Source organism: Telmatherina bonti (genome assembly GCF_933228915.1).
Source record: "Telmatherina bonti genome assembly, chromosome: 7".
Taxonomy (NCBI): domain Eukaryota; kingdom Metazoa; phylum Chordata; class Actinopteri; order Atheriniformes; family Telmatherinidae; genus Telmatherina; species Telmatherina bonti.
In genome coordinates, this window is record NC_136625.1 from 28,419,254 (window position 1) to 28,445,404 (window position 26,151).

At 37.3% G+C, this 26,151-nt stretch overlaps 1 protein-coding gene across 1 annotated transcript; it reads right to left on the minus strand.

Moving 5' to 3' along the window:
* On the minus strand, positions 1-23,950 carry LOC306758907 (solute carrier family 12 member 7-like; the record flags this gene model as incomplete). Its single annotated transcript, XM_079244335.1, has 27 exons — positions 1-92; positions 681-814; positions 1,124-1,138; positions 1,482-1,651; positions 3,267-3,368; positions 3,580-3,687; positions 3,795-3,926; positions 4,112-4,281; positions 4,576-4,771; positions 5,606-5,774; positions 5,867-5,971; positions 6,310-6,429; positions 6,512-6,610; positions 6,695-6,813; positions 7,114-7,288; positions 7,483-7,540; positions 7,716-7,814; positions 7,947-8,111; positions 8,194-8,405; positions 10,017-10,121; positions 10,201-10,319; positions 10,410-10,540; positions 10,763-10,817; positions 12,693-12,839; positions 15,708-15,833; positions 15,967-16,055; positions 23,803-23,950. 27 exons carry the CDS (start codon positions 23,948-23,950, stop codon positions 1-3), a joined length of 3,360 nt encoding a protein of 1,119 aa, XP_079100461.1.
* Positions 23,951-26,151: the final 2,201 nt, after the last annotated feature.

Below are 26,151 nucleotides of genomic sequence, written 5' to 3' on the forward strand. Positions count from 1 at the left end.
CTAGGAGTAGATAGTAATGACCTCCCGACCTCCTCCACGAACCAGCAGAACACGGTCTAGGCCTTCCATTAGGACATCCAGGAACTCCATGTCTAAGAAAAACACAGTTAAGGGCAAACTGTAGCAGCTGATTCATCCAGTCTCGGGGTCGCCTTTGTTAAAATCTTTGCCAAACATTGCAAGTTTGGAAATCTACAAAAATGTGTCCCATGTTAAAGCCGCATGTCAGGTTGGGTGAATGCTTTGTGGGTGTTTCGCTGACTTCATGGATTTAATTGTTTTCCTACATTTACAAAGTTGCTCTTTCTACAGGTGCAGAACTCAGGAATGTATCCTGTGAATAATGGGTACTTTTTTCTCGCTAAAAGTGCATGAAATGAATAACTGCTACAAAAGCCATACTGTTTCTTTAAAGTAGTAACATTTCTTAAAGTGGCTTACTAAATGATAACGTGTCATCTGGTCTGTGTAGTCTATTAGCTTCGCAAGTTAGAGCCTGTAACGCTTTCTTTAAAGTCTTGTTTATGCTGAGCTAAGCAGAAAGTGAATGTAACTGTTGCAAAAGTCACACTTTTCCTTTAAATTACCAATATTTTTTTAAAGTGACTGTCCAAATGAGAGAATGTTTTCTCAACAGAAAGACAACTGGCTGCTGGTCAATAAAGTTTGCACAAGGATACAGTTCTCATCTCCTTTCTTGTTCTTAGGTGGGCCTGGCATGTTGAGAAGGACCAGCTCTGAATTATGGGACTTCTTGACCACCACCTCATTCAGTTTCACAGCTGTGTGCATCCTCCTGACATTGGACTGGTTTCTAGATTGTACCAAAGACATTAGAGAAAGCATTGATGAGAAAAAAGAAGAGAACAGCTGTTCCTATGCAACAAACTCAAGCATGGTAAAGTACAAAACTATAAATCAACTGCATATGAGAAGCACAGCTTAGATGGCTTTGAGATCTGCAAACGCAGATTCAGGTATCTTTAATAATGCATATCAACAGCAAGCTCGCTTCATTATCATGCACCCTTGGCTCATGCACACTAAAGTAAACTGCTTTGCATGCACATGCAGAAAGAGTGTTTATACAGGTAAACACGCAGTCAAAGACGGGACAACTTACAGATTCTCCCACTCACTAGACAAAGGGAACAAAAATAATGCAATAACATTAACAAAAATATAAGCGCTGTCCTTACTTGTCTCAAAATAGACCGTTTTACAAACAAATGACATCATACTGCATATACTGCATGAAGGAATTTGCCAGAATGACTGGATTAACTTAGAAAAACTACAGTAAAAATCAGTTCAAAGTTAGGTTATGACTGAACTAAGCTAGTAGAAAATTAGGTGAAATGTATGAAACAGTACCTTCAAACATGCTTGTAGTGGCTGTACACTAATACAAAATCCAGTATAGAACTCAGTAAATGTTTTAAAAAAGTACGATCTCCTGCGAGAGCATTGGATCTACTTACGGTTTCATATTAAACATGTCCTTTACTGCAGTTCCTTCTCTTTGCTTGTTCCTTTCATTGACCAGTTTGTCTTTGGTCCACGTCATGTGGACCCGATCTGAAGTGGCGCCTGCATCTTTGTCTGCCATTGTAGCATGAGACGCCGTGTTCCGGTCGTGAATCAACTGGGCCTAAACATAGAGCGGGGTTGAGCAGAGCTGAGTCAGTCATGAAGGCATCAAACCATGTGTGCCACTATTTTATTATGATAGTGATGCGGAAATATGAGGAAGAAAGAAGTTGAGAAGATAAATGGACACAAGTGAGAGGCAAGTTTATGGAGATGAGATGACATGCGGCGTCTTTTGGAGATTGAAACGTGCCGATGAAAGCCTTGATCTGCATCTGTGATAGATGTAAAATTCCTGCCACAAAGGGGACATGAGCATAAATAGAAATAGTTCCACAAGAATCCACATGAAAAAATCCCAGTCCCTGGTGTGTTTAACAATTAAACACTCTTTTGGTTGACAAGATTAACATAAACTGGAACTAAAACTAAATGACTCTAAAACAGATTTCAAAACTAAACTAGAAATGAAAAGCCAGGGGAAACAAGAAGAACTCTGTACAGGATTGATGACATTCTGACAATAAACAAAAGAAACCAGGGATATTAATGGACAAGGCATGAGTAATCAGGAAACAGATATCAGGTGTAACAGAGGAACTGACTGAATAAACAAGGGAATAGATTCTACACAACACAAAAGGAAGAAGAATTAATCATCCATCTATTTGTTGTACCGGTTATGCCAGTTCAGGGTTGCAGGGAAGCTGGAGACTACAGAAATGAGCAGGCGGGATGCAGGGTACACCCTGGACAGGACTTCAGTCCATAGAAATAAACTTAACTAGAGCATGATCTACACTATAACATAGAACCTTAAAAACACAAAGATAACAGGCCAATATGAGGTAAAAAGTAAAAAATGAAAGAACAAACAAGATTCTTTTTTTTACCCAGCAAATTTCTAAATTTTCTAATCATCAGTAGTTTAGTAAAGTCCAAATCACTTTCGTGTGTAAGTAAGTCCAGACAATGTATTCCCAATGGAAAAAAAAAAGAGAGGCACACGTTGACCAAGGCTCAAAACATTTCCAATAGCCGACTGTGGGTTTGGCACATAAGGACCCTATAACACTCATTGTAACTTGTGACTTCTAAGTCATGTGATCATGTGGTCATAGATATCAACATTCAGAACCCTAAACAAGCTGCAATTAAGCTTTCAGAGGAAATCATTTACTTCAAGAGCAAATGTATTGAAAAACAATTGTCTCAACACGAGGACTACACACCACATTTAATAGGACTTTGTAAAGACTTTGTCATCCTCTAGTGGCAGCTTTTCATTTCTTCAGGAGTCTTCAAGTCTTTCCCTGAGCAATGCTCTTACTAACCCTCCCAGCTGCTCCTTCGGCTCTGAACATAGAAGCTCACTGTTCCACTAGAGATGGGTAAAACGCAGAGCTTAATTTCCGAGTTGGGATCAAAAGTAAAATAGTTGTTTTGCAACTGATGGAGGAGAGTTAAAGGATGAAAGAAAGTGAGGAATAAAATCAATGTGAGCACAGGACAGGCATTGGGACTTGATCGGAAAATGCAGCTGAGGTTATGACGACAGCTTTGGCTAAAATATCATAGGATTTATTATTGATGACTGATGGTAAGGAAGTATGATACAAGGAGGGAGTAACGGCACCATGGATGGTTTCTAGAGACTGGTTGGTTGCCATGGCTACCTCATCCTCTGGAATGCTCTGAATGCTGAACGGTGAGGCCTCAATGCCAGACCTCTTCTTCCTCTTTGTGGAGCCACGTGATACATCTGTAATGCTCTGAATCTGAGCCAACGGCCCAATCACAACAAAAGAGTTCAAAGGTCAAAAGATGAGTTGCACTGCAGCCTATGTCCATTTTTCTGGTTGAGATGTTTTTTCCACAGTAAAGCTTTTACATCTAAGAGTTTTACATCTAAACACGCATTTTACAGCATTTACTGTGCATATTGGTGAGTTAATTAGCACATCTGGCAATTACAATGCTTCATCGTACCTCTCTCTCCTTCTCAGTCCGGGACAACTGCATCTGTTTGAGTATTTGAGATCTCTGCTCCATCATCAGCGTCTTCTCATACGTAAAGGCCGAGATATCACTGTCATGCTGGAAAGACATAAAAAAAAATATATATATCTGTAAATTCAGTAAATAAAAGAGAATGACTCAGTTTTTATTATTTATTTTGTCTTTTTTAAAGCAAACTGTCGCACCATCTCCACCACCTCCACCACTGCATCCAGGCGTAGTTGGTAGACAAACATTTGGAGATCCTTCTTCATCTGGATGGAGTTGTCATCCATCTGGGCCACGGTGAAGATTCGCATTTTGCACTTCCTCCACACCTAGAAAGATTTGCATCAGTACCAGTTTTCAGATTCAGATCCAGTTTTATCCCTAGTAAATAAACTCTCTCAAAGCAACTCTCAACATTGCTGCATTTGTTTTATGAAGAGGTAAAAATTCCACTTTGCACTGAACATCAAGAGATGGTGACTTTTCTTAAAGTAGTGCTGTGGAGAATGCAGACCTTGTGCTGACTAAGCAGAAATGGCAGCAACATGAGCAATCCACCGTCATGCACGATCCACCACACGTCAATAGTGCCCTCCTTCAGGCGCTCTTGGTTACTGGGGAAATGGTCGATGTTCTTAGCAACCAGCAGAGCCTGATGTGCTTCTGTTGTTTCTCTCACTGTCTCTGGATGATGAGAGACAGAGTAATGTTGGGACATTTCAGATCATCCAATATCAGCAACGATAAAAAAAGTTTCTCCTTATTGACACCAAAAAATATCTGAAATTATGTTCAAAATACTAACCAGCATTGAGAACTTAGTTATTGTTGGGATAAAAATCGAATTCTTTAATACAATGACGTTTTTCAGTGAAAACATTTCAAATTAATTCCTTTTTTTGTAGAAAACTTTCCAGCTTTTCCAGGATTGGGTTTGTAACTTGTGCTCTTCCCATGAGAGAATAATATTCAGTTTACCTATGAAGTTCTGCCGGGCAGAGGAGTCTTGGGCTTGTTTCCATCCTGCTGGCCAGGCCATCAGGACAGCATTGTGCTTCATTCCTCCCAGTCCTGCAGACTGGATTAATATGGAGAACCCATCCCGCAGGTTTGAAGACACCACCACATGGGAGAAGCCCTTTGTCTTCTCTGCAACCATGGCTGCTTTCAAGCTCTACAGGTGGAGGAAAAACAGTTGATAAAGAAGGACAGAAACATCTCAAATAGAGCTCAGATTATGTTTGGGACAGGAAACATGTTTTAATTCTTAGAGTCCAAGCGGCACAAATAAGTACCAATAAGAAAACATGCACTACTCGATTTGCTTTTTTTTTTTATATGTATATATATTTCTGTTGTGAACATTTTCTAGATGTCAAAGAGCAAAATCATTTAGCAGGGGTGACAACTATCTATAAAACACTCCAGTAATCATATATTAGGCACAACATAATTATAAAAAAAGGTCTAAACTTTCACTTTTAATGTTGCAAAGGCAGCTGCTGCCTTTTTTTTTTAACCAATTCTACTAAACCATACTCAACACTTCAGAACCAAAGGTGTGACGTGTATCACAACAGCAAAGGTGTCTATAGAGCCATGATGTATTGTAATACCAGCTCTCCTTTTCACAGAGACATCAACTCACTTCTGTGACTACCTCCCAAACTCTCTTCATAGCTTTAACACATGTCAGAGGGGACTCACTCTGTGGAATTACCTTTGGATTAACTGTTTCTACATTAGGTGCAATAAGATTAATAATAATCTCTTTTCTGGCTGCAACATCTATACAGTACAACATATAGTATGTTGATGTTCTGCAAAATTATCAGAAAAGCATGATCAGTTTCAAGCAGAAACTTGCATGAAAACACATACTGCATGCTTTAGTAAAGGCACATTTATTTTTAAAAGGGTCATATGACAGTAATCTCGGATGAAAGACTCAGACTTAACATAACTAGTTGAGATTAATTTACAGAAAAGGGGACAGAAAATGACAAACCTTCTCTCCAGTATGGGCATCCTTCTTGCGGGCCATGTATGTGCCCTGGAGGACTGAAGAGACAATAGTCAGTCCCTTCCCTGCTTTCAGCTGTGTGGTTAAAGACAGGAGACGAGGGTGCTTCACCGCCAGGTCTGAGTCCAGTTTACACAATACCAACAGCTGTGGCCTGAGGAGATAAAGGATTAAAGAAAGGAGTAAATCATGTAACTTGAAGACAGCATGAAAAACATAAACATACAGGAGGAAGATCATCCTCACCTCCAGTTTTTGGTGTGCAGTGGCGCCTCCTCCAGGCGGATCAGAGCATAGCGTGCTGCATTTAAGGACAGACCCCTGATCCCGTCACCCCATTCTTTCACTGCCCTGCATCCGAAAGGGCCAAAGAGAAAAGTTTCACTTCTCTTCAAGATGTGACACACACACTTTAGAGGGCATGTTTAATTAATTATAATAAACTATGTTGCATACTCAGCTATTTACTAGTAATTTTAATGTTCCACAATCAGCTTCCACAGCAGCTAATTCAGTGATGCAGTAACAAAGCAAAAGCAGTGATGGTAAAACAAAGCTGTCTTTGTGTTCCACTGGGAACCTTAAATCATCTTTCTGCTGAAGCTGTAAACAAACCTTGCTATAATTAAGGTGTTCATGTCTGCTTTTAATAACATTGGAGTTAGAAGTGACTCTGACCTCACACTCACCCTTTGTATTCTATGTATTTATAGATACAGCCGGCTATCACAATGGCAATTATCGCGTAGTACCAGGAGGAGATGAACATGAGGGACAGACAGAGACTCATCCCTAAGAAAGACAGAGTCCTACAGGAAACAAACACACACTTATTATACCATCTTACTCAGACACATAATGTCTCCAGATATATTTAACATCTGTTCTTACCAGTGATAGAATTTAAAGCGAGGTCTCCAGTTTGGGGTACAGAGCAAAGTCTGAACAGCACAGGCCAGGTTGACAAACAGATAGCACATGAGGAAGAACCTAATAAGCAGACAGAATGCAGATTGTTAAGATACAAAATACAGCAAGACGAGTAAGCATTTGGGATTATGTCAAACTGCATACGTAGAGAGGATAGGGGCCACGTCATCCAGAGAAGCAATGAGGATTCCTATTTCACAAATTCCAACAGACAGCAAAAGGGCCCAAGTGGGCTCACCATTTGCCTTCCCATGACCAAAGACCTGAGGAAGAAATAGATACAGAACACTGAATGATAAAACACAGTAACTATATGAATGATTTTTCATCAAATTATGAAGAAATATCTCAAGCAAATCTTGCTTATTAATATTTAATGCCAACATAAACTGATTATTTTGGACAAAAGATTATTTTACAACCAAGACGAGCAACCTGAAGTACGTGGAATGAAGTTTGGGAAGTTGTAAAGGGCATACTGAGACAAGTGTATATATGAAGTATTTCATTTAGCATATAAAATACAATAACATGATCCAATTGTAAGTAATGAAGGTAATTACATGTAAAAATGGGACGATGCCATCGTGAGCTATGGCCTGTAACAGCCGGGGAGCAGCAGTCAGGCTCTGCAGCGCCGCACCACAACAGGAGAAGAATGAGCCAATCACAATCACCCAGGGTGATGGCCAGGCCAGAACACCGATTATAGGGTTCTTCTTTACTGAGTCACCAAACCTGAAATACCCCAGATCATGATTATGTTTCAGTCTGTATGTAAAAACCCCATTTTGGTGAATTTGACAAGCAAAACAATTATTGTATTTCAATTTGGACTGAACTTATATACATGTTTCATCACAAATATGAGTGAATTTGCCTTAAAAGCTCTTTCTTCAAAGAAAGTAAAAGTCATTTAAACTTTGTCTTACTTGTCTCTCAGCACCACCCCCTCAATACAGGCCCCAAACAAAACCACAAAGGAAATATCTGACCACAAAGTTAAGACGGCAACAAGTAACTGATTTGTTCCAGTTTTAACCCACACAATGAAAAATTTAAATGTGGATTTGAATCGACTGCTGTCCTATGCATAGGCTGGACACATTAAATACAAACACACATTAGCACACACACACACAAACGCACTAAGCCTGGAGGATACATATGAAAGAGGTGGTGAGAATAGCCATGATAGTTCCTATTGGGATGGATCTCTGGGCATCACGAAGGTCACCAGACCTGTTTGAACCAGCCATTATACCTGGAATAACACACACGTAAATGATTAAACTCCCAAAAGTCAGCTTACAAAATCATCAAAAATTATTGAGCTGAATTTTCTCTATTTTTGCCTTCAATTTAGGTGCATTTGACATTCAAGATAATTAGGTACCTGTGACAGATGGAAAGTATATCCCCACTAGCAATGTGAAGTAAGTGGTTATGTCACTGAAGACATAGTTCTGTGGATATTTTACTGGTTCCTCAACTGGCACTGAAGACAGGTCTTCCTTCTCTATCACCATATTAGCTGGGCCATAGTTTCCCCACAAGTTGTCTGACAGAAATGTAGAAACTTTTAATTAAGAGAGATTTTACCAGAAAGTTGAACTTGTTTTTTTCTACATGCTTTTTCTTACCTTTGATGACTCCACTCAGGAGCCCGGGTATGGCTCGTATCTCTGTCAAGTTGTTTAAGGAAAAGTATTCATCACAGGTTGCATTGGGGTATTCATTCTCACAGAAGGCCCTCCACAGGTTCGTGGGGATGGTGTTGTTATTCACTGTTTCCATTTTAGTACAGCTATCAAATATGTCATTTTTAAGAGAGCGGTTTCCCAGCAGACAGACACTGTCGAGGAGAAGAGTTAGATGGAAGATTATGATCAGTGCCTTTGCAGATCTGGCTTTGGGAAACACAGTTTTTAGTGTTGATACGGTAGTTGATAAATTATCACAATCACCTCACAGGTTTTTTATACAGTCTAAAAAAAGTACCAGACTGAGACAAAAAAATTTCACTTTTCTCTCCTGACAATCATCAAACCATTAAAAACTTTCAGAAGCTTCATATTTATATCTTATGCAAATATACATAAAATTTGCTGCATGCAAGATTTATTTATTCACCAGGACAGTGTCTCCTTTGCAAAAGAACCCTGCTGCAGCTGATCATTTCATCATTTTATATTCCCATTGTCACCAAACACTTGCTCAAAAAGCAATGCTGGATTTCTCTGTATACACCTTGAGTTAAGCTTACAGTATAAGTCCAAGACTAAATAAAGTATAGATTTATAGGATTTGTAATTATCAAGGTGTGTTTTAAGTTCCACAAAAGGACTGAACTTCAGGCAGATTTTCACACTGTGTGGCACTATTGGAAGACTAATTTGGAATCTGTCTTGCATCCTGTCTCTTCTCTGAGGTCTCCTCACTTAATAAAAGGTATTCTGATGCTGACTTTTACTCTGTCTTTTCTTTTTTTTTCCACGTTCCCTCCTTTCCTCTTGGGTTTCTCTGCTGAGTCAGCCACAACTACAATCACTAACTTGGTACTTTAAAGCAAAACACAGCTATCAAGAGATGCGCCAAAATGAGGAAAAATTTTGTTGTTACGGCTGCCACGTCATCATTCCTTCATCACCTGTGCAAAATCATCCTGTGTAATCACCTGGCTGGGATTGGCTCCCTCTCACCACATCATATTCATCCGCTCTGCTGATTCGTTGCAGCACACATCACCACCCAACTATATGAAGAGCTGCAACCCTTCATTCCGTGGCAGCTGTTTTGTGGAGACAGCTTGCCCATCTAGAGACTGACCGGTTATTTGGTTGTGTAGAGCATTTTGGCAACACTTTGTGAGGGTTTTTGGTTTTGTGGATTTTGCGTGTAAATTGGATTAAGTTTTGGATTTGCTTTTGCGTTTTTTTTTTTCCCTTTCTTTTTGCAACAGTGGTGCTGCTCTTAGCTGTTTTGTTCTTTCTTTTATCTGGTTTGAGCTACTCCCCTTGTTTTCCTCTGGCTTAATCGGCAGTTTGATTGTTTGTTTTTCAGTGGTGAAACAACAAAATCCCCAAAAACCTTAGTTTATGTTGCATCCTTTTTTTCCCTTAGATGGCCGGGTTGTAACAGTTGTGAAGTTTCTCAGCCCTAGGATGCTGCAAAGCAGTGATATCCCCAGGAATGTGGATAATGTGGATAATGTGAGTTTAACATGACAAGCAGGTAACTTGGGTTATAATTTTATCTGCTGACTGTAGAAACCAAAAAACACAAACAAAAACCAGATGCCTACTAATATCAGATTGCTGGGCTAATTAGCGGTAAATCTATGTAGCGGAAAACAACATCCTGAGAGTACATAAGAAAATTTATGATTTATCAATAAAAGTTTTGCAGTCTTGTCAGCAGATAAAAGATTCTTCTCAGAAAAGTTATATTGCTTTTGGTCACTCACCTAAACCCTGGTGGTTCAATAAGTGTCTTGATCACGCCTGCATAGGTGGCCATGATGGACAGAACCACACAGGAGAGAAACACCAACGCCAGTTTGTTCACATACCTGCAGCAAGATGAGGAATGAAACTCTCTCTCTGACTTTTTGTGATTGTTTGTGATTATGTGTGTGAATGGACACTCACTTTACTCCTACAAACACTACAAGTGCCATCAGGACCAGGCAGCATGTGCCATAGATGCGCATGTAGTTGAGCTTTTTATCATCACCGTCAGACACCGTGTCTGTAGGAACGATGTATGTCTGGCGGCAGACAGGCAGTAAAATCAGTGGCTCAGTTATTAATCTGCATCTGACATTAACAGTAACGTGGTTGATACTATGGTAACGTACCAACAAAATCTCTATGGTGCCAAGTATGTACAGAGATCCAGCAAAAGTTGTTCCAAGATACAAACAAAGACCCACGGCTCCTCCAAATTCTGGGCCCAAAGATCTGGAAATCATGTAGTATGAGCCACCAGCTATAAAACAAACAAAACAAAACAAAAAAACATTTAAATATTGATAATAATAAGGACAAAATGCACAAACATCTGCATTAAAATCAAGGTGGAGGTAAAAGAATACATTTTTGGTTTTAAATCGATCCATGTTAAAGTAACTTGTGCATTCTTAATCTATACATCAAAGTCTGCATCAACAATTCTGATTTTTAAAGAAAAATTAATTCAACTTAAACATACCAGGTACAACTCCATTGGTTGCTATGGCACTCATTGATATAGCTGTGAGCAAAGTCTGTAGGGAAGGGAACAAAACATTTTTTTAAGGTTCTTATTAAAACTTTTTGTGTTTACAAGGTGCAAAAGATAGTTTAAAATGCAGGCACAACATTATTAAGCCCACACATGTGTTCTATTTAAAAATATGAAATACAACTAAAAACTTGCATGTAAAAGTCATGTTCACTGTCAGTGAAAAGTAACATTTCACATGTTTTATAAATGTATTTTGTATCCAACTAATTTAATTTCCCTCTGGCATTGTTTGAGAGAAAATGTATTCAAGTTCTACAAAAGGCTATGATCTGAGATATAATAAGAAAAGTGATACTGCAAAAAAAAAAGTTTGCAAAGGAGAATTTTGAGCATGGAAAACCACGTAAATCTGAAACCAAACAATAGCTATGATGGTCTATATAGGAAGAGGCTGCAATTTAATAAATGCAGGATTGAAAGTTTTATAAAGATCATATAATTTCCTGGCATAAGTGGTCGACAAATATAGAGGGATTTGACAAAAAAGGCTTAAAAGGATCCAGTATCTTAGTTTTTTTTTTCCATAGTTCTGCATGGAACTGCACTTCAGCTCCTGTCATTCTACTGAAAATGTCAACAGTGGCAGGTTTGAGTGTGGATAGTTTAAAACATAAAGCTTCAAGCTACTTTAATCGCCACCCTTAGCAAGCAGCTCATTTAACTACTTCTGGCTAGGGGTAGGTGTTATACATAATGGATGCAGATCCAATAACATGACTTACTGATAACAGTCACCAAACAGTTGACTTTAAAAGCTGTCATCTCACAGTTCTGAAGCACTGAATATAAAAACTACAGTGTACATGTAAACTTATGTTTATAGTTTACATTTTCTGGTGAGGCTAAGTTAAAACACAACTATACCACACAGCTACATCCTTTTATAGGGATTCAACATCTTGCCATGTCTTTCTAATAAAGACATAACATTTACTGTGTCCATCGCCATTAATGTTTGTCTCACTACTACAAGACTCATGTGTTTGACACTATTTAACACTGTGTAATAGTGTAATTGTGGAATGGCCCCTAAAGAATGCTCATCAGACAGCAACCAACTGATGGAGCTCTCATGGATGATGGACAGACATTTTCGGAGGAAGCTCTACTTAAATTTAGATTCATGATATACAAGCGGCACTCAGTTTACAAACGAGTTCTTTTCCTATGCTGCAGCATAACCCAAAAAACGTCAGATTTTTACCCTTAAATACCCTATTAATCACTTAATAACTATGTAACACACATATTATACATCATATTAATAGAAAAAACAGTACAGGCAATTAAAATAGACATTTTAATTTAAATAAAATAAATATGCATGCATTGCTGAAACGGCGTAAGCAAGAACCATGTAACCCGAGGACTGCCTGTATGTTGGTGCATAATTGGTACAACTGCAACACTGCACTTTGATAGCGCTGAGTAGAGGGATTTGAATTGCTGAAGGTTGTTGTGGGTTCTTTGTTTACATCACAAGCAAATGAAGTTCATGCTTTTTAACAGTCAGCTCACTGTGTTTGATCATCTGGAGCTGCTGACGAAGTGAGAAAGATTAATTTAATTAATCATGTATTGTTTGTTTCTTCTTCCTTTTTTTAAGCTTATTTGAAGATTATTATCTGAGCGTAGGCTTTGCTATCTGTAAATCATGAGGTTAAAGGAAGGATTCTTGTTTGGATCTAAAGTTGTTTTTATTTTTTTATTTTATAAACTTCACCTGAGACATGTTCTGCTCAGGCTCTTATGGAGTGATGCCATAGTGTTCAAGGGGGACAACGGCATCACAGTTCTTCCTCTGCCACCAACAGAAGGTCAAGAGACTTTGAAGTGGAAGCTGTAAATAACTCACACATATGCAGCACATTGAGACAATGGCGAACGATCCCAGGATTCCCGCCGTCCCAACAATCCAGGTAAGCCGCAGAAAGAGAATCACACCGAGAATGTTTTGCATGCAGGGCAGGTAAACGCCGATGAATGTTCCCATTTGTGGAACCTGGAAAAGCATAGACACACGTTCAGTGGAATGTAAACAGATGACCAGTTTCAATTGGTGCCAGAATATGTGATCTTACAATGTGTGTTAAACATTTGCCTGTTTAATTCTGAAGAATCCTCATTGAACATTTAATATAAATAATAAGCCAGCTCTTTCCATGTTTTAACAAGAATGAAAAATACTAAATGTGTGAAGCTGCACACTGTCTTACAGCGTATATACCTGCTCAGATTCAAACCACTGAAATCACACATGACACATGCAACTAATCGCTGCAAATATTTCTTTAACACCACACAAAACTTCAAGAAACTGTGGTGTTTGCCACCCAAGATACAATTCTAATGTATTAAATGTCATTGTACATGTTCTACATTTCAAAAATGATAAATTACTGAGCATTTTTACATTCCACTGCCATTTTACGCTACATATTTCCATAGCATTTTCCAGACTTTTCATTTCAGAATGTGCTATTTTGCACACTGGCTTGACTCAGAAATGCAACATATCATGGCCGAGGAAGATAAAAGGACTGAGAGTGGTGAGAGGTGATTTAAAAATGGCAGTAAGAAAACGCTTAGACTGCTACAGGGAAATTTGTTGCAAAATGTCATTTCATGTTTTTAATTATTTAAAAATATCTAATATGTTCTACACCATTGTTAAACAGTAAAATATGATCTAAGCAAAATCTATTTATTTATTCATTATTGGTTGTACGTTTGCTGTTTAATCTGGCAACAAATCTACATCTTTTGTGCAGCAAAACAAGTAACAAAATGACATGAATGTGCTCCAGAAAAATAAAGTAAAACACTGAATAGTAAGGTAAGAGTTTTGTTGTTATTATTATTAATAAATAATTACGTGCATTTATTCCATCAATGCAGCCAATAAAATAAGAAAAAAAAAAGCAAAAATGAAAAGCACACTGTGAAAAAGAAACACGTTTAAGTGAAATACCCATTTAGAAACAGAGATTCAAAGTTATATAAGTTACCTTAAAATGCACTTAAAATGGGATTATCCTTTTAAAAATGGACATTTTTGAACAAATGCTGCGCTGCAGGTTTCACACTGTTACCAATCCATGAAAAGTTAAGGTGCAAAGTAATATTTCAAAACAACTTGCAGACAAAAAAAAGCATACACTGTGAATCTTGGGCACCTTCCTCCCCAGAAACCAAATGTTATGTACCTCTTTTCTACTAAAATATACATTATCCTGCATCTTCTTCATTACATTCAGTTTGTCTACATAGAACAAAACGCCTGTTGATGATTTCCACATCTCCCACATCTTCTCACATATGATTCTCTGGTTCTCTGTTCAGCCTCTTCTTCTCTCTCTCAATCTGACTGCATTGTCTCTCTTGATCATTTTATTATGAAGCCTCCAATCTCTTTCAGTGGTCTCAGCTATCATTCAGGGGGTGGGTGTTAAGAAAGCATCATCAGTGCTCAAACAAAGACTTACAGTCCAAAGTCCTACGTTCTCTCCCCGAAGACTCCCTGTGTTCAGCGTTCACACCACTGGACAACTGGAATGGATTGTTTCTGTGGAAACCTCAACTCCGGTATTTCAAACTGGCAAGCTAGCAGTGTTCAGGAAGCTTGTGTAGAGACTCAGATCTCAGGTTTACACACTTTTTGAGTTAAAAGCTTTGCTTTTCTGATTGAGGGCGAAAGTTGACCTTTCTGCTTACGGAATTTCACATCACACAGATGGATCATCACAAAGGAGATGTTGCCAACTATGACTATGAACTATGAAGGCTGATAACAAATACTGCTAATTGAAGAAGCAGCGTAGTCATTAAAAATGTATGGTATTCCTGTTTTATATTTGGATTCAGCTATTTTGTGACACTCGTATATGAATGATAATGAAACAATATTATGGAGGAAATATCTACCATGAATCAATTTCTAAAAACCTACTTCATGTAGGGTTTTTACTTTATGCTGTTCAGGTAGAGAAGTTTATTGTTTAAAGGTAAAAGACCGCATTAAGTGTTCATTTACACTAGAAGCTGTAGTTGTACATACACTATATAACTTTAAATCACAATGTTTAGGAATTACTGTAAATCTTTTAAATTCTTTAAAGTGTACATCAAAATCTTTGGTATTTCATTCTCATTTGTTGACAAGGCTCATCACACAGGAAGGGTTTGCCACACAGCAGTGACAAAACCTAAACTATAAAGATAAATTAGATAAATTAGAACTATAATTATTGAGCTATTACATAAATTAGTTACAAATTTGTGAGGTCATGGCAACAAGCCACTATAACTTGTGATTTGTTTTTAACCACTACTATAAATCTCATCAAATGAAAGATTTATTTTCCCCACAAAAGCACATTTTTTCTGACAATGTAGTTCATTCTTAAGATATCTTCATCTACTCTTTATATTATAGAGATGAGTCTTCAGCACCTGAAAAATGATGTAGAAAGTCTGTCTGAAGCTTGAGTGGAGAGCACAAATTCTACATCTAACTTTGGTACATCTAACTAAAGAAAAGGAGGATTCTTTGTCATCCTCTTTTCCACTGTGTGTACTTACTGTTACTGAGTCAAAAGGAAGCGTAAAGGGTTTTAAAACGGAATCAGAAAAGAACTTAAACAACCCAAAGGAATGAAAAACATATAAGTAAGTTAGCATGTTTTGAATGGTGGAGACAAACTAGTTCTACATGTTAGAATTATGTGCAATATGGAGACTGCAATACAAAATGCATGCTGAAATGTTATTTCCTAATGCTAAGGATCAAAGCAACCTGAAATATCATGAGAATTCATAAAATGTAAACATTTATCATCAAAACTATGACCGACTTGTAAAAAGGCCATACCATGACTGCAACTCTCCTGACCCCATCTTCAGCCTCTTCATGCTCCAGTACACCCTGGGACAGGTTGGTGTAATTGGCCAGCTTGTTAAGAAGAGATGATACCATCGGGGCGCTGTCCATCTCTTCCTAAATGAAAAAGCGTGAATGCAATTTTATTTCTATTGACACTGGAGCCCTGTATGTTTTAGAACTAAAATTAATTCATTTTATTATCAAGTATAAATTGGATTTTGATAAGTAATGACTGTTTGTTTCTTACCTCAAACAGAGCCATGTTCTTCCCTTCATAAATGTGCTCTGTGTCATTATCTGAGTTGATAAATGGACTGGACTCTCTCTTCTCATCATCTTTAAAATACAAGAAAAAAAAGCATTAAACAACAGAATTAGCGGGAACTGATTGGTCATAAAGTGGCAATAATATTTACAGACTACACAAGTGTGACAAAACTAAAGTACTACAGCATTCTGCTGGTGATTTGAATAGTGACTTTTCAAAACAGAACTTTGTATGTCTTTGACAAAATATCTTCATCCCCATTTTGATTCAATAAACAAAACGTACACTCACACATATACATATATAGACACATACAAACAATCATTACACTTCTCTTTAAATGCCATTGGGCTTCTCTGTCATTTCACAAAAACTATACAATAAACAAAAGGTTCAATTGCTTACAATCTGTCTAGAAGTCTTTAAAGACCAATAACTGATCAAGTTTTCAGTGAAATAAGTTCATATTTAAAGCTAGTTAGCAATTAGCAACAGACTGGGTTGATTTTGAATGCAAATGACTGGTAGGAGATACATGCATATGCATAGCATCTTTGAGTTAACTTCTTACAGAATATTTTCACAACTTATACCTTACAACAAAAGGCATTCAATCTGAACAAATAATATTAAAAAGGAAAAAAGATATGTTTGCTATGAGCGTCAAGATCATCATTTTAATGAGATAATTTTTATTTATACAAGCAAACAACTTCATTTTGTAAGCACCTTTTATAGTTTAGAAAATCCAAACCTAATGAACAGATGCACATAATGTCAAACATATACCGACCAAACATGTTTTTCTGTATTGTAGACAAAGCTTAAACAGAAAGCAAATAATGTTAAAACCATGTTAAACCATTTACCCGCTGATCTGAGTTGAAAAAGAAATCCTAAACTTCGACAAGATTAACATTCGGGGATGGTTGCCACCAGATGTCAGTATTTCCTCACACATGCCTTACGTCTACATCTACACACACACACACACACATCATGTATATATATATATATATATATATATATATATATATATATATATATATATATATATATATATATATGCATATATATATATATATATATATATATATATATATATATATATATATATATATATATATATATATATATATATATATATATACACACACACATACATACACACACACACACACACACACACACACATATATATATATATATATATATATATACACATACACACACACACACACACACACACACACACACACACACACACACACACACACACACACACATATATATATATATATATATATATATGTATATATATATATATATATATATATATATATATATATATATATATATATATATATATATATATATATATATATATATATATATATATATATCAACAGTAAGTCATGCAAACGTCAGGGCTTCACTGATGGATTTGTAGAGGTATGTGTACTTGTATGGAGGATAGTGAGGAGAGCAGAAGGTCAGAAAATTGACACTTCTGTTTAACTTGACGGTAAGTTTCTAGTAGACATCTTCCGTACAAATCCTGTATGCAGGTTAAAGGCCCATTTATCCCTGACCCAGAAGACAAATATGTAGATGGACAGACAGTTTTGTCCATCTCCTGTGTCAGTTATGTGCATAATTTGGTCAGTTTTCAAGGGGTTTAGCTATTCATCACTTGACACAGAAAATAGAGCAATACCACTAGAATAGAAAAACACTTAGTAAATAAAATACAAAAGAAATTGGACAAGGACATCAATAATTGTAGACATGGCAGAAGCATATGAACAGAGACCGTCTGAGTGAACTACAGCCACCAGCTGCAGCCAAAACAAAGAAGTAAACTCTGAACTTCCCATGCACTGGCCTCTAGCGGATTAACAGGTCAACATTAACGATGAATAGAAATATGGGGGAAGTAAAGTATGACAACTTTTCAAACATTACGTACATTTATGTACATATGGTAGAATAAAGGATTGGTGTAATATTTAGAAATAGATAATAAACCGGTATTTTCACAATATGGCTTTTGGAAACAGCAGCACATGCATGGCTATTTTAGATCTGGTTGGGAAAAGTAAATTATGCTTTTGAAAAGGGAGAATTTTGTATTGGTGTCTTTCCTGATCTTACAAAGGCATATAATTACAAAGTCCAATAATTTTCATTGGAAAGTTATGACATGATGGTCACAGGAACTACGAAGACAGCAGAGACTAAAAAGAAAGCATAGTCCCTGAACCAAGAAAGCAATATGTGAACATAAATGCAATAAACTCATGGACGGAAAATATAGAATGAGGTCCCATGGGATCCTTTTTTGGGTCCCTTTTTGTTTATTGTTTATATCAATTATTTTGTGGTAGTGATGTTCATAAAATAATTTTTGCAGATGACACAAATTTATTTTTGTCACACAAATAACTGAATTAACAGTTAGCTAAAGGTAAATACTTGGTTTAAATGTGGCAAAATATCCTTATATATGAGCAAAATCTCTGATATTGTTTTTACTACAAACAGACATCTCTGCAATAACCAAAATATATGTGTAATTATAGATGGTAAAAACATTAATAAAGTTGATTTCCCAAAATTTCTAGGAATATATTTAGATAAATCTATAGATTTTAAATATCATATTGATAAGTTCTTTTGAAAAATTATTTTTTAAATTAAGATATTTATTTCCACTAGAAGCTTGATGATCTTTACATAAATAACTGGCATTGGTGGTGGTTTTATCTAACCATAAATTTCTGCTATAGATTCCATAGATTTCTACAATGGACTGGTAACCTGTCCAGGGTGTAGCCTGCTTCTTTTCCAGAGAGGCAGACCAAAACAGATTTAGGTCAGCAGTCAGCTGTTGTTGGCCTCTGAACAGAAGTGGGGGCTGGTTATGTTCCACAGGCTTTTTCACTCTGATGCAGTCATGAGCTAGAAACTGGTTTTTCAGGTTCACTAACCTTATTTGTCAGCATGTTTCTGCCATTATTTGTCAGCATGTTTTCCCCCCATCACGCACCAATTCTTGGCTGTATAAAGGAGGAGCAGGAGAGTATACATACAGGAAACTAGTGGAGGACTTTATGATGTGGTGTCACCAGAACCAGATGAAAATAAAAAACATCAAAGGTCAATGAGATGGTAGTGGCCTTTCACTGTAACAATGTTGCAGGGGTGAGAACCCAAATGCAGAGACAAGAGGCAGGGATACAGGATCAGGACTGTTGATGAGGATCAGACGGAACTCAGACATGAAGAACCACAGGGGCTAACGGAGACTAACTCAAACAATGAACCGGCACACGAAACAGAAATCAAGGGGTATAAATACACAGGAACAGAACAAGACACAGGTGAATGAACTAACAAGACCAGGTGAATCAAATTAACAGGAACAAAGGCTAAACAAGAAACAAGACACAAGGGAACTAAATAGGAAAAACTACTAAATAAGACCAAAACTAAGACACAAAAAGTCCAAATCATGACTTCCACAGATTGACATCACAGACAAAGCCAGAGAATACTCATTGTGTCATCCTACAAGGAGCTTGTTTTGCAGCCGGACAAGAAGTTGGACTGGTCAATTAATTCTGACCATACAGGAAGGGGCAGACCAAGATGTACTTCCTGAGGATCCCAGCACCATTTAATCCCTGCAGAAAACTGCTGCATATATTTTACCAGTCTGTTTTCTACAGTGGCTATGTTCAGATGGAAGTTTTAATTCCTCTTCAATTCTGTAAAAAATGAATTCTGCTATAAATTGACAAAAAAAAAAGACAATTTAAACAGCTAATTCCTAATGCAAAAAAATCAATGAGGAATTACTCTCAAATCTGAAGTAAGACACCCGCACAACCCCCCCTCACCACTACCTCTTTGTATTTTCCGGGAGAAACGACACACGTGACACTGCCAAGATGGTGATGGTAGGATCCACTCAATAAGCTTCAGTTCGGCTCTTCAGAAACCTACGGCTGACGTCAGAGGCTCTGTCCATCTTTTTTTTTATACAGTCTATGTTGTCATTCAGCCTTTGGTAGTCTATCTTCCTTCTCCTTTTCAGTTGCTGAAAATAGTGACGTAGTATGCTCATGTCAAGCTGGTACTTCAAAATCATAATCAAAATAGCAGTGAAACTGGTGGTTATGCAGTTTTCCAAGTTACAACCGAAAAGAGAACCACAAAGCAAACTTTCATTATTTCCGGTAGAGATCAATACGTCACGTCTGCCGTCTGTCTAATCAGAACCCTTTCCAACCCGCCCCCCTCTAAAGATGAATTAAGTAAGGACGTGACATATAAACCTCCATTCTGAATTATTATTTACATGTAATCTGGTATAAGAATACTGTTTATTCAGAATTAAAAAACATCATGTAACTGTACCCAGTGGTGTGCAAGGGAGGTAGGACCAAAAAGAGGGGATGGACATTCAGTCTGTTGTTAAAAGACACTGGATAAGTTGCTGGCCATTACCAATGAGGCTATCCACTTTCTGTATGCCATATATATGCCTGATATACTAGCTGTGTATGCAAGCATACATATCAATGTAAAGGTACATATGTGCATATACTTTCTGCAAACAGCACAATTATGACAACACCTTTGATACTGAAGGTTACCGCTAATTGCATTTATTTTCAGGGCATTTACATAAATAGTTTACCAATCTGTTGCCAAATGTAAAGACAGGAGTGTTTGTCAACCGTTAGTGTTTGCAACAGGGAGGAAAAAAATCATAAAAGATGTTGGCAGTTGCAAACTCTTGTTCATCTCTCTGTCTAAAAGGTCAAATTACTGTTAGTCTGTCATAGAAAACATATTTTCCACTAAGGAAATATAAGGCAGTGGGTGGAGATCTCTCACAGGGATGATTGTATACCCGATAATTTTACTGTGCCAGTATGGTGTTATTTACAGGTTTGAGTCATTGAAGACCAGTAGCATTTTCCTCTTTCAACTGATGCTGCTTTTTTGAGATGTCATGACTTCAGTTGAAGGCAATGACAAGAGTACCTGTATCTCAATGAGGCACTAATTTTCTCCATGTGCCCTTCTACCGTTGAATATAACTGGCCTTTAAACTGATGGATTACTGACTTCCTGACATGATCCAGAGACTCCACCAATCTGCCTGTAAATCTCAGGCAGAATTCAACATTTATCTCAAGGAGATCACATCTGTTGCAAAAAAATGTCTACATTACATAAGAGATAAGCTTAAATAAAAGCTTAGCAAATGAAAGCTTCTTTTCAAATTAGCTTTGGATATCATCTTCTTGGGGAAGGTGAGGTTTGCTATTCAACTCTATGACCATGACATCATTATCCCATCTCAGTTGAAGTGAGACATACTTGCATATAATGCCTATATGTCTTCAATGGGGCTGAGGAAAGTCAAGTATGGAACATGTGCTCCACAGTTCCCAGCCCAGGCTTTAAACTGGAGATAAGTCAATAGGCTAGTGCACATAAGAAGATGTGAATGAACAGCATACAGCCCATACAAAATAATTAGATTTTTACTTATAAAAGTATCATCAAATGCTTTTTTAGAAGCTTATTTTGGCAAACTGAGAAAAAGTCTAGCATACAACAAGCTTCAACAGGGTACACTGACACGTATCATAACAAAGTATGGCATTTTTTCATAGAAAAAAAAAATCACCCCCTTACGTTTGTATACTGGTACCAGGAGGTATTATAATTAAATATCCAAGTCAAGCTAAAACTCTTGAACAAGCTTACTGTGCATGGAAACTTATCTTGCCGTTATCTTTGCTGAGCTTACCTTCCTAACAAACAACTGACTGCTGTCAGTTAGTGTGTGTTTCCTATCTATGTGCATGTTTAAAACCACAAACAGATAACAAATACACAAAGACAACAAAAATAAGCAGCTGTAGAGAAATAAAAGAAGCCATAATTGTACACAAGGAGCTGGTACAGAAAATATAATTATTTAACAAATTTCAGAATAATGCAAAGATACAGGCAATTACTGAAGGAAACTGCTCTCTTTTTGTTGCAGGGACGACATACAGATTGCTTGTCCAAGAAAAATAGTTAAATTTAGAAAGCATTTGCTTTAGTTTCTTTTTACAATCCACAGCCAGATGTTACTCAAGGTTAATTAGGTTTTTGACCAGTATAAACAGGGCGTAATTTACATATGCGATGCATAAAGACATGGTGCCAAAGCTACCACATACAACATTTGTTGAACCTACTTACAGGATAAGTTGCAATAGATGGATAGCACAGTTAAATTTAGCATAAATTGATTTTTCCTACATTGATAACTTCAGGTAAACGAGTCATTTTTTCAGTCCTGACCAAGCAGCAACATCCAGAGGTTACAAACGAGCAGTTGTGAGCAGTTGTTGTAACAGTCCAAAATGTTTGGTCTGTTGGGTAAAGTATACAGTGAAAGAAAACAAAAACAGTCAAACTTTTCAGAAGTCTCTGAACAACTGAACCAAGTCCTCCAGACTACCCTGGTGTGTTTGGTCATTAAACAAACCCTGGTCCATTTGCACAGAATTTAAGGTTTGTTTGGTGAAATGCGAATGTGCATTTGCACTCTGGTGTGGACCAAAGAAGCCGACTTTAGTCCGGTTTTCAAGTGGACCAAAGTTGACCCCTGGTTTCCTGTCAGAAGGTCGGGTCTTGGTTATCTTGCAGATGAACTCTGGTTTGCATGCAGTATGAAAGAATATGGACCCTCCACCGAACCAATTAGAGGAAATGACGTAGGATGGGTTGGGCGTCACATGTTTGATAAGTCGCTGACTCTGCTACTGCTCCTTGACAGATTCTCCTGAAAACTGCACTGGGTTTGGACACTAAAGTAAAAACAAAAACTTCATAATTGAATGAATCGATTGTTGCTCCATTGTTTACTTGAAAGAGTCATGTTTGTTCCCGGTTTGACAAAGGTTTTTTTTTTTTTTTTTTGCCTCTAGTAAGCAGTTATTGTAACGGTGTAACATTGTTCTAGCGGTTTAGTCTGCTTGGGTAAAGTGCAGTGTGAAAAGCAAACCACAGCAAAAAGGAAGGTGCACCTTTTCTTTAAATTTCATGCAGACTCCTCCATGCTATCCCAGTGCGAAGTCAACCTTAGTGACTTGCCCAAAGACACTACAGCATTTGAGAGGGCTAGGCATCAAATCACACATTGTAAACAGCGGCCAACTTGGCTGAGTCACTTCCACCATTAGACTTACAGTTACAGTGAAGCCCATTTGATTTAATGGTCTATAAGTAATAAACATTTATGCTTCTTGGACAATAACTTTAAATAGATGCTTTTATTTTCTTAGAAATACCGAAAGGCTTTCTGCATCTGTATCCTACAGATGTTTGAATGATGAGAATAAAGTTTTTCTTCCTTGTTTCCAATTACAGAATGGAGCTAGTATAGCACAGTCATGACAAGAGGTCCAGCCATTAACTAGAGTTTCAAAGATGCAACTAACAACGCACATATCCTCCTCCATTCACATTCGTCAAGCTGCCCTGCAAGTTCCAGCTGGTTGAACTCTTGAAAGTGGTGAGTGTCTTTCTTTGTGTGTGGAGGTGTGTGTTGTAATGCATGTGCCTGGCAAGATTTAGGTGTTTGTGTCAGCATGCTTGTACGATGAATCATTCAGTTTGTCATTAATTTATCTACTGTATCATCCTGTCAGCGCATGGTGAGATAAACTTTCTTTTACTCCCTTCACTTATAAGTAAACCTGTAAAAGCAAACATTTTGTATTAAGAGTTAACTCCTACCTGAATGAGATTCCTGTGAGTTATCCACATTCTTTTCCTCTTTAAAGATTTTGCCCAAACTGATAGGTTTGCTCTCTTCTGCCGCAGCCCCAGTGTTGCTGCTATCTTCCACGTCCTCCACTGGCACCACAGTGAAGTTAGTGGGCATCTTGGCTTTGTTTTTACCCGGAACAAACTATAAGCAGGTGTCCAATGATGCAAACTGGGATTATCGTAGCTTCTTGACTTTCACCCTCATGGAGAGACTTAAAACAAAAAATAACAGACAGTTAGAAAAGTGAAAAAAAGCTTGTGAGGGGTTTTAGCAAAACCACAACATGGTACTCGCTCCAAATCTTTTGTTTCCTCTCTCTTTGTGGTGTCCTCTACTCTAAGGGTGAAAGTACCGCCTCCTGCACATGAGGCAGGCCAAAGTCCTCCAGTACATTTCCTCACTCTTCCTCCTTGTTCCTCTCCCTCCCTTTCCCCCTCTACTTCAAGACTATTGCCCCATGTGACCCTCTGTTTACCATTCAGAAGGAGCCTAGGCATAGGGAACGCTCCAGCCACTCCTCCCTCTCTGACCGTCCCACTTCACACCTTTGAAATGCCATAAAGTAGAGAAACTACCTCCAAAGAATCTACACAAGAATCTAATGTCTCTGTAAATCCACTGAAGACGTAAAACTTGGAGAAAACTGAATAAGAACGCTTTAAACTACAATATTTTTTTATCCCCAGTCTTTGATTTAGTTTCCTGCTGTCCCTCCTGTCTGACTGTTTCCGTTTTGGACTTCCTCCAGGTAAACAGAATAGGCATTACCTTTCCCACAGGGCATTCTGGGTAACTGTGAAGTGCTGACGTTCGTCATCCGTACAACACCTAACTTTCTCGTGCGCACACACATTGTAGCAGTAAAGGAAACACCTTGGAAACCTTGAACAAAACTTTCCTCCGTATTATGAGCACCAGAGCAGATTACAATGGAAAGTCACAGGGGAAAAGTAGTGAGCTTTAAATAAGAATTGGCAGAAGTAAACATAAACTGTTTTCATTGTGTGGGACTGTTCCATTGACACTTGCCACCACTTAACCACCGAAAACCTGTTTTATCTTGGCATGTATGAAAATATCGTTTGTCACAACTTTTTTCTTTAGTATAAATTCTATAGCAAAAAATGTATGGCACCCACCCCCAACTATTATTATTATTATTATTATTATTATCAAGTTAGTTAATACTATTATAATAATATACTATATAATAATAATACTAATTCTGATCATTAAAATAAAACATAACCATTTTCTAGGTGATATTTGATGTAATTCTTAAATTATTTGGGTAAGACTAACAAGACTCAGCATTTCCATGAGGACCTGATGAAAAATGTTTGCCATTTTTTTTACACAAAGTTTCTGCAAGAATTCATGACATTATGCCCTGCTAAACTCTTTTCAACATGTGACATTCCTACATGTTTACTCTGTTTGATGCTGTGAGTGTCTCACACACAGGAAAGACTTTCTATGAGTTTGTATAAGGTTTGGGTCCTTTCCAGTTCCCTACACTGGCAGCTTTCTTTAGCCTTTATTCTTTTTTGCGTTAATCCAAAAGGAAAACATATCTTTATAACCATCCCAAATGTATGATGATCAAATGAAGAAGATTTTCTAACTAGTTTAAACTAAATGTTTTATATAGGGTGATTTAAAACTTGTGTAGGAAATATTGGCTTGTGTTTAAGAGGTATTTGTCAGCACAGCAACGTCAAATACACACCTACACACACACACAGGCGCGCGCATACACGCACACACACAGAGTTAAAAGGTTGACTTTATGTATTTTAATTACATGTACATTTCACACCTGATAGTAAATACATTCTGTGTAAACAGTTACATTTAACCAAATGTTTTTCTATGCTGAAAAAATGTGAACATAAAGTCAAACTTAGTATAAAATACCAAATAAATTTACACAAATAAGTGTAAAGGTAAACATTTACATAAACATTATGTTTTTGTTCACGGAGGGACTTCGACGTAAACCCTTTAGGTTTATTCAGATAATAAATATTACAATCATCCATACCACATGGTGGATTTTTTAGTTTTAAATTTTAATTTTGACATCTATGCAAGTCAAACTTGTACAGGTCACACGTTAAAGCTTAGCAACCACTCCAATCACTATCGAGATGTTTCATGTACTTTATTTCTGTGCAGTTTGAAGACTAGTATGTGAGAATTACTTACATTTAGAGGTGCACTTAATTGAATGCAAACAACTGAGTACTGCTCTGTCGTGGCTTGCCGTTTATGTGCAATATTATTGAAGCTGTGGAAAGTCACAAACCAGAAAA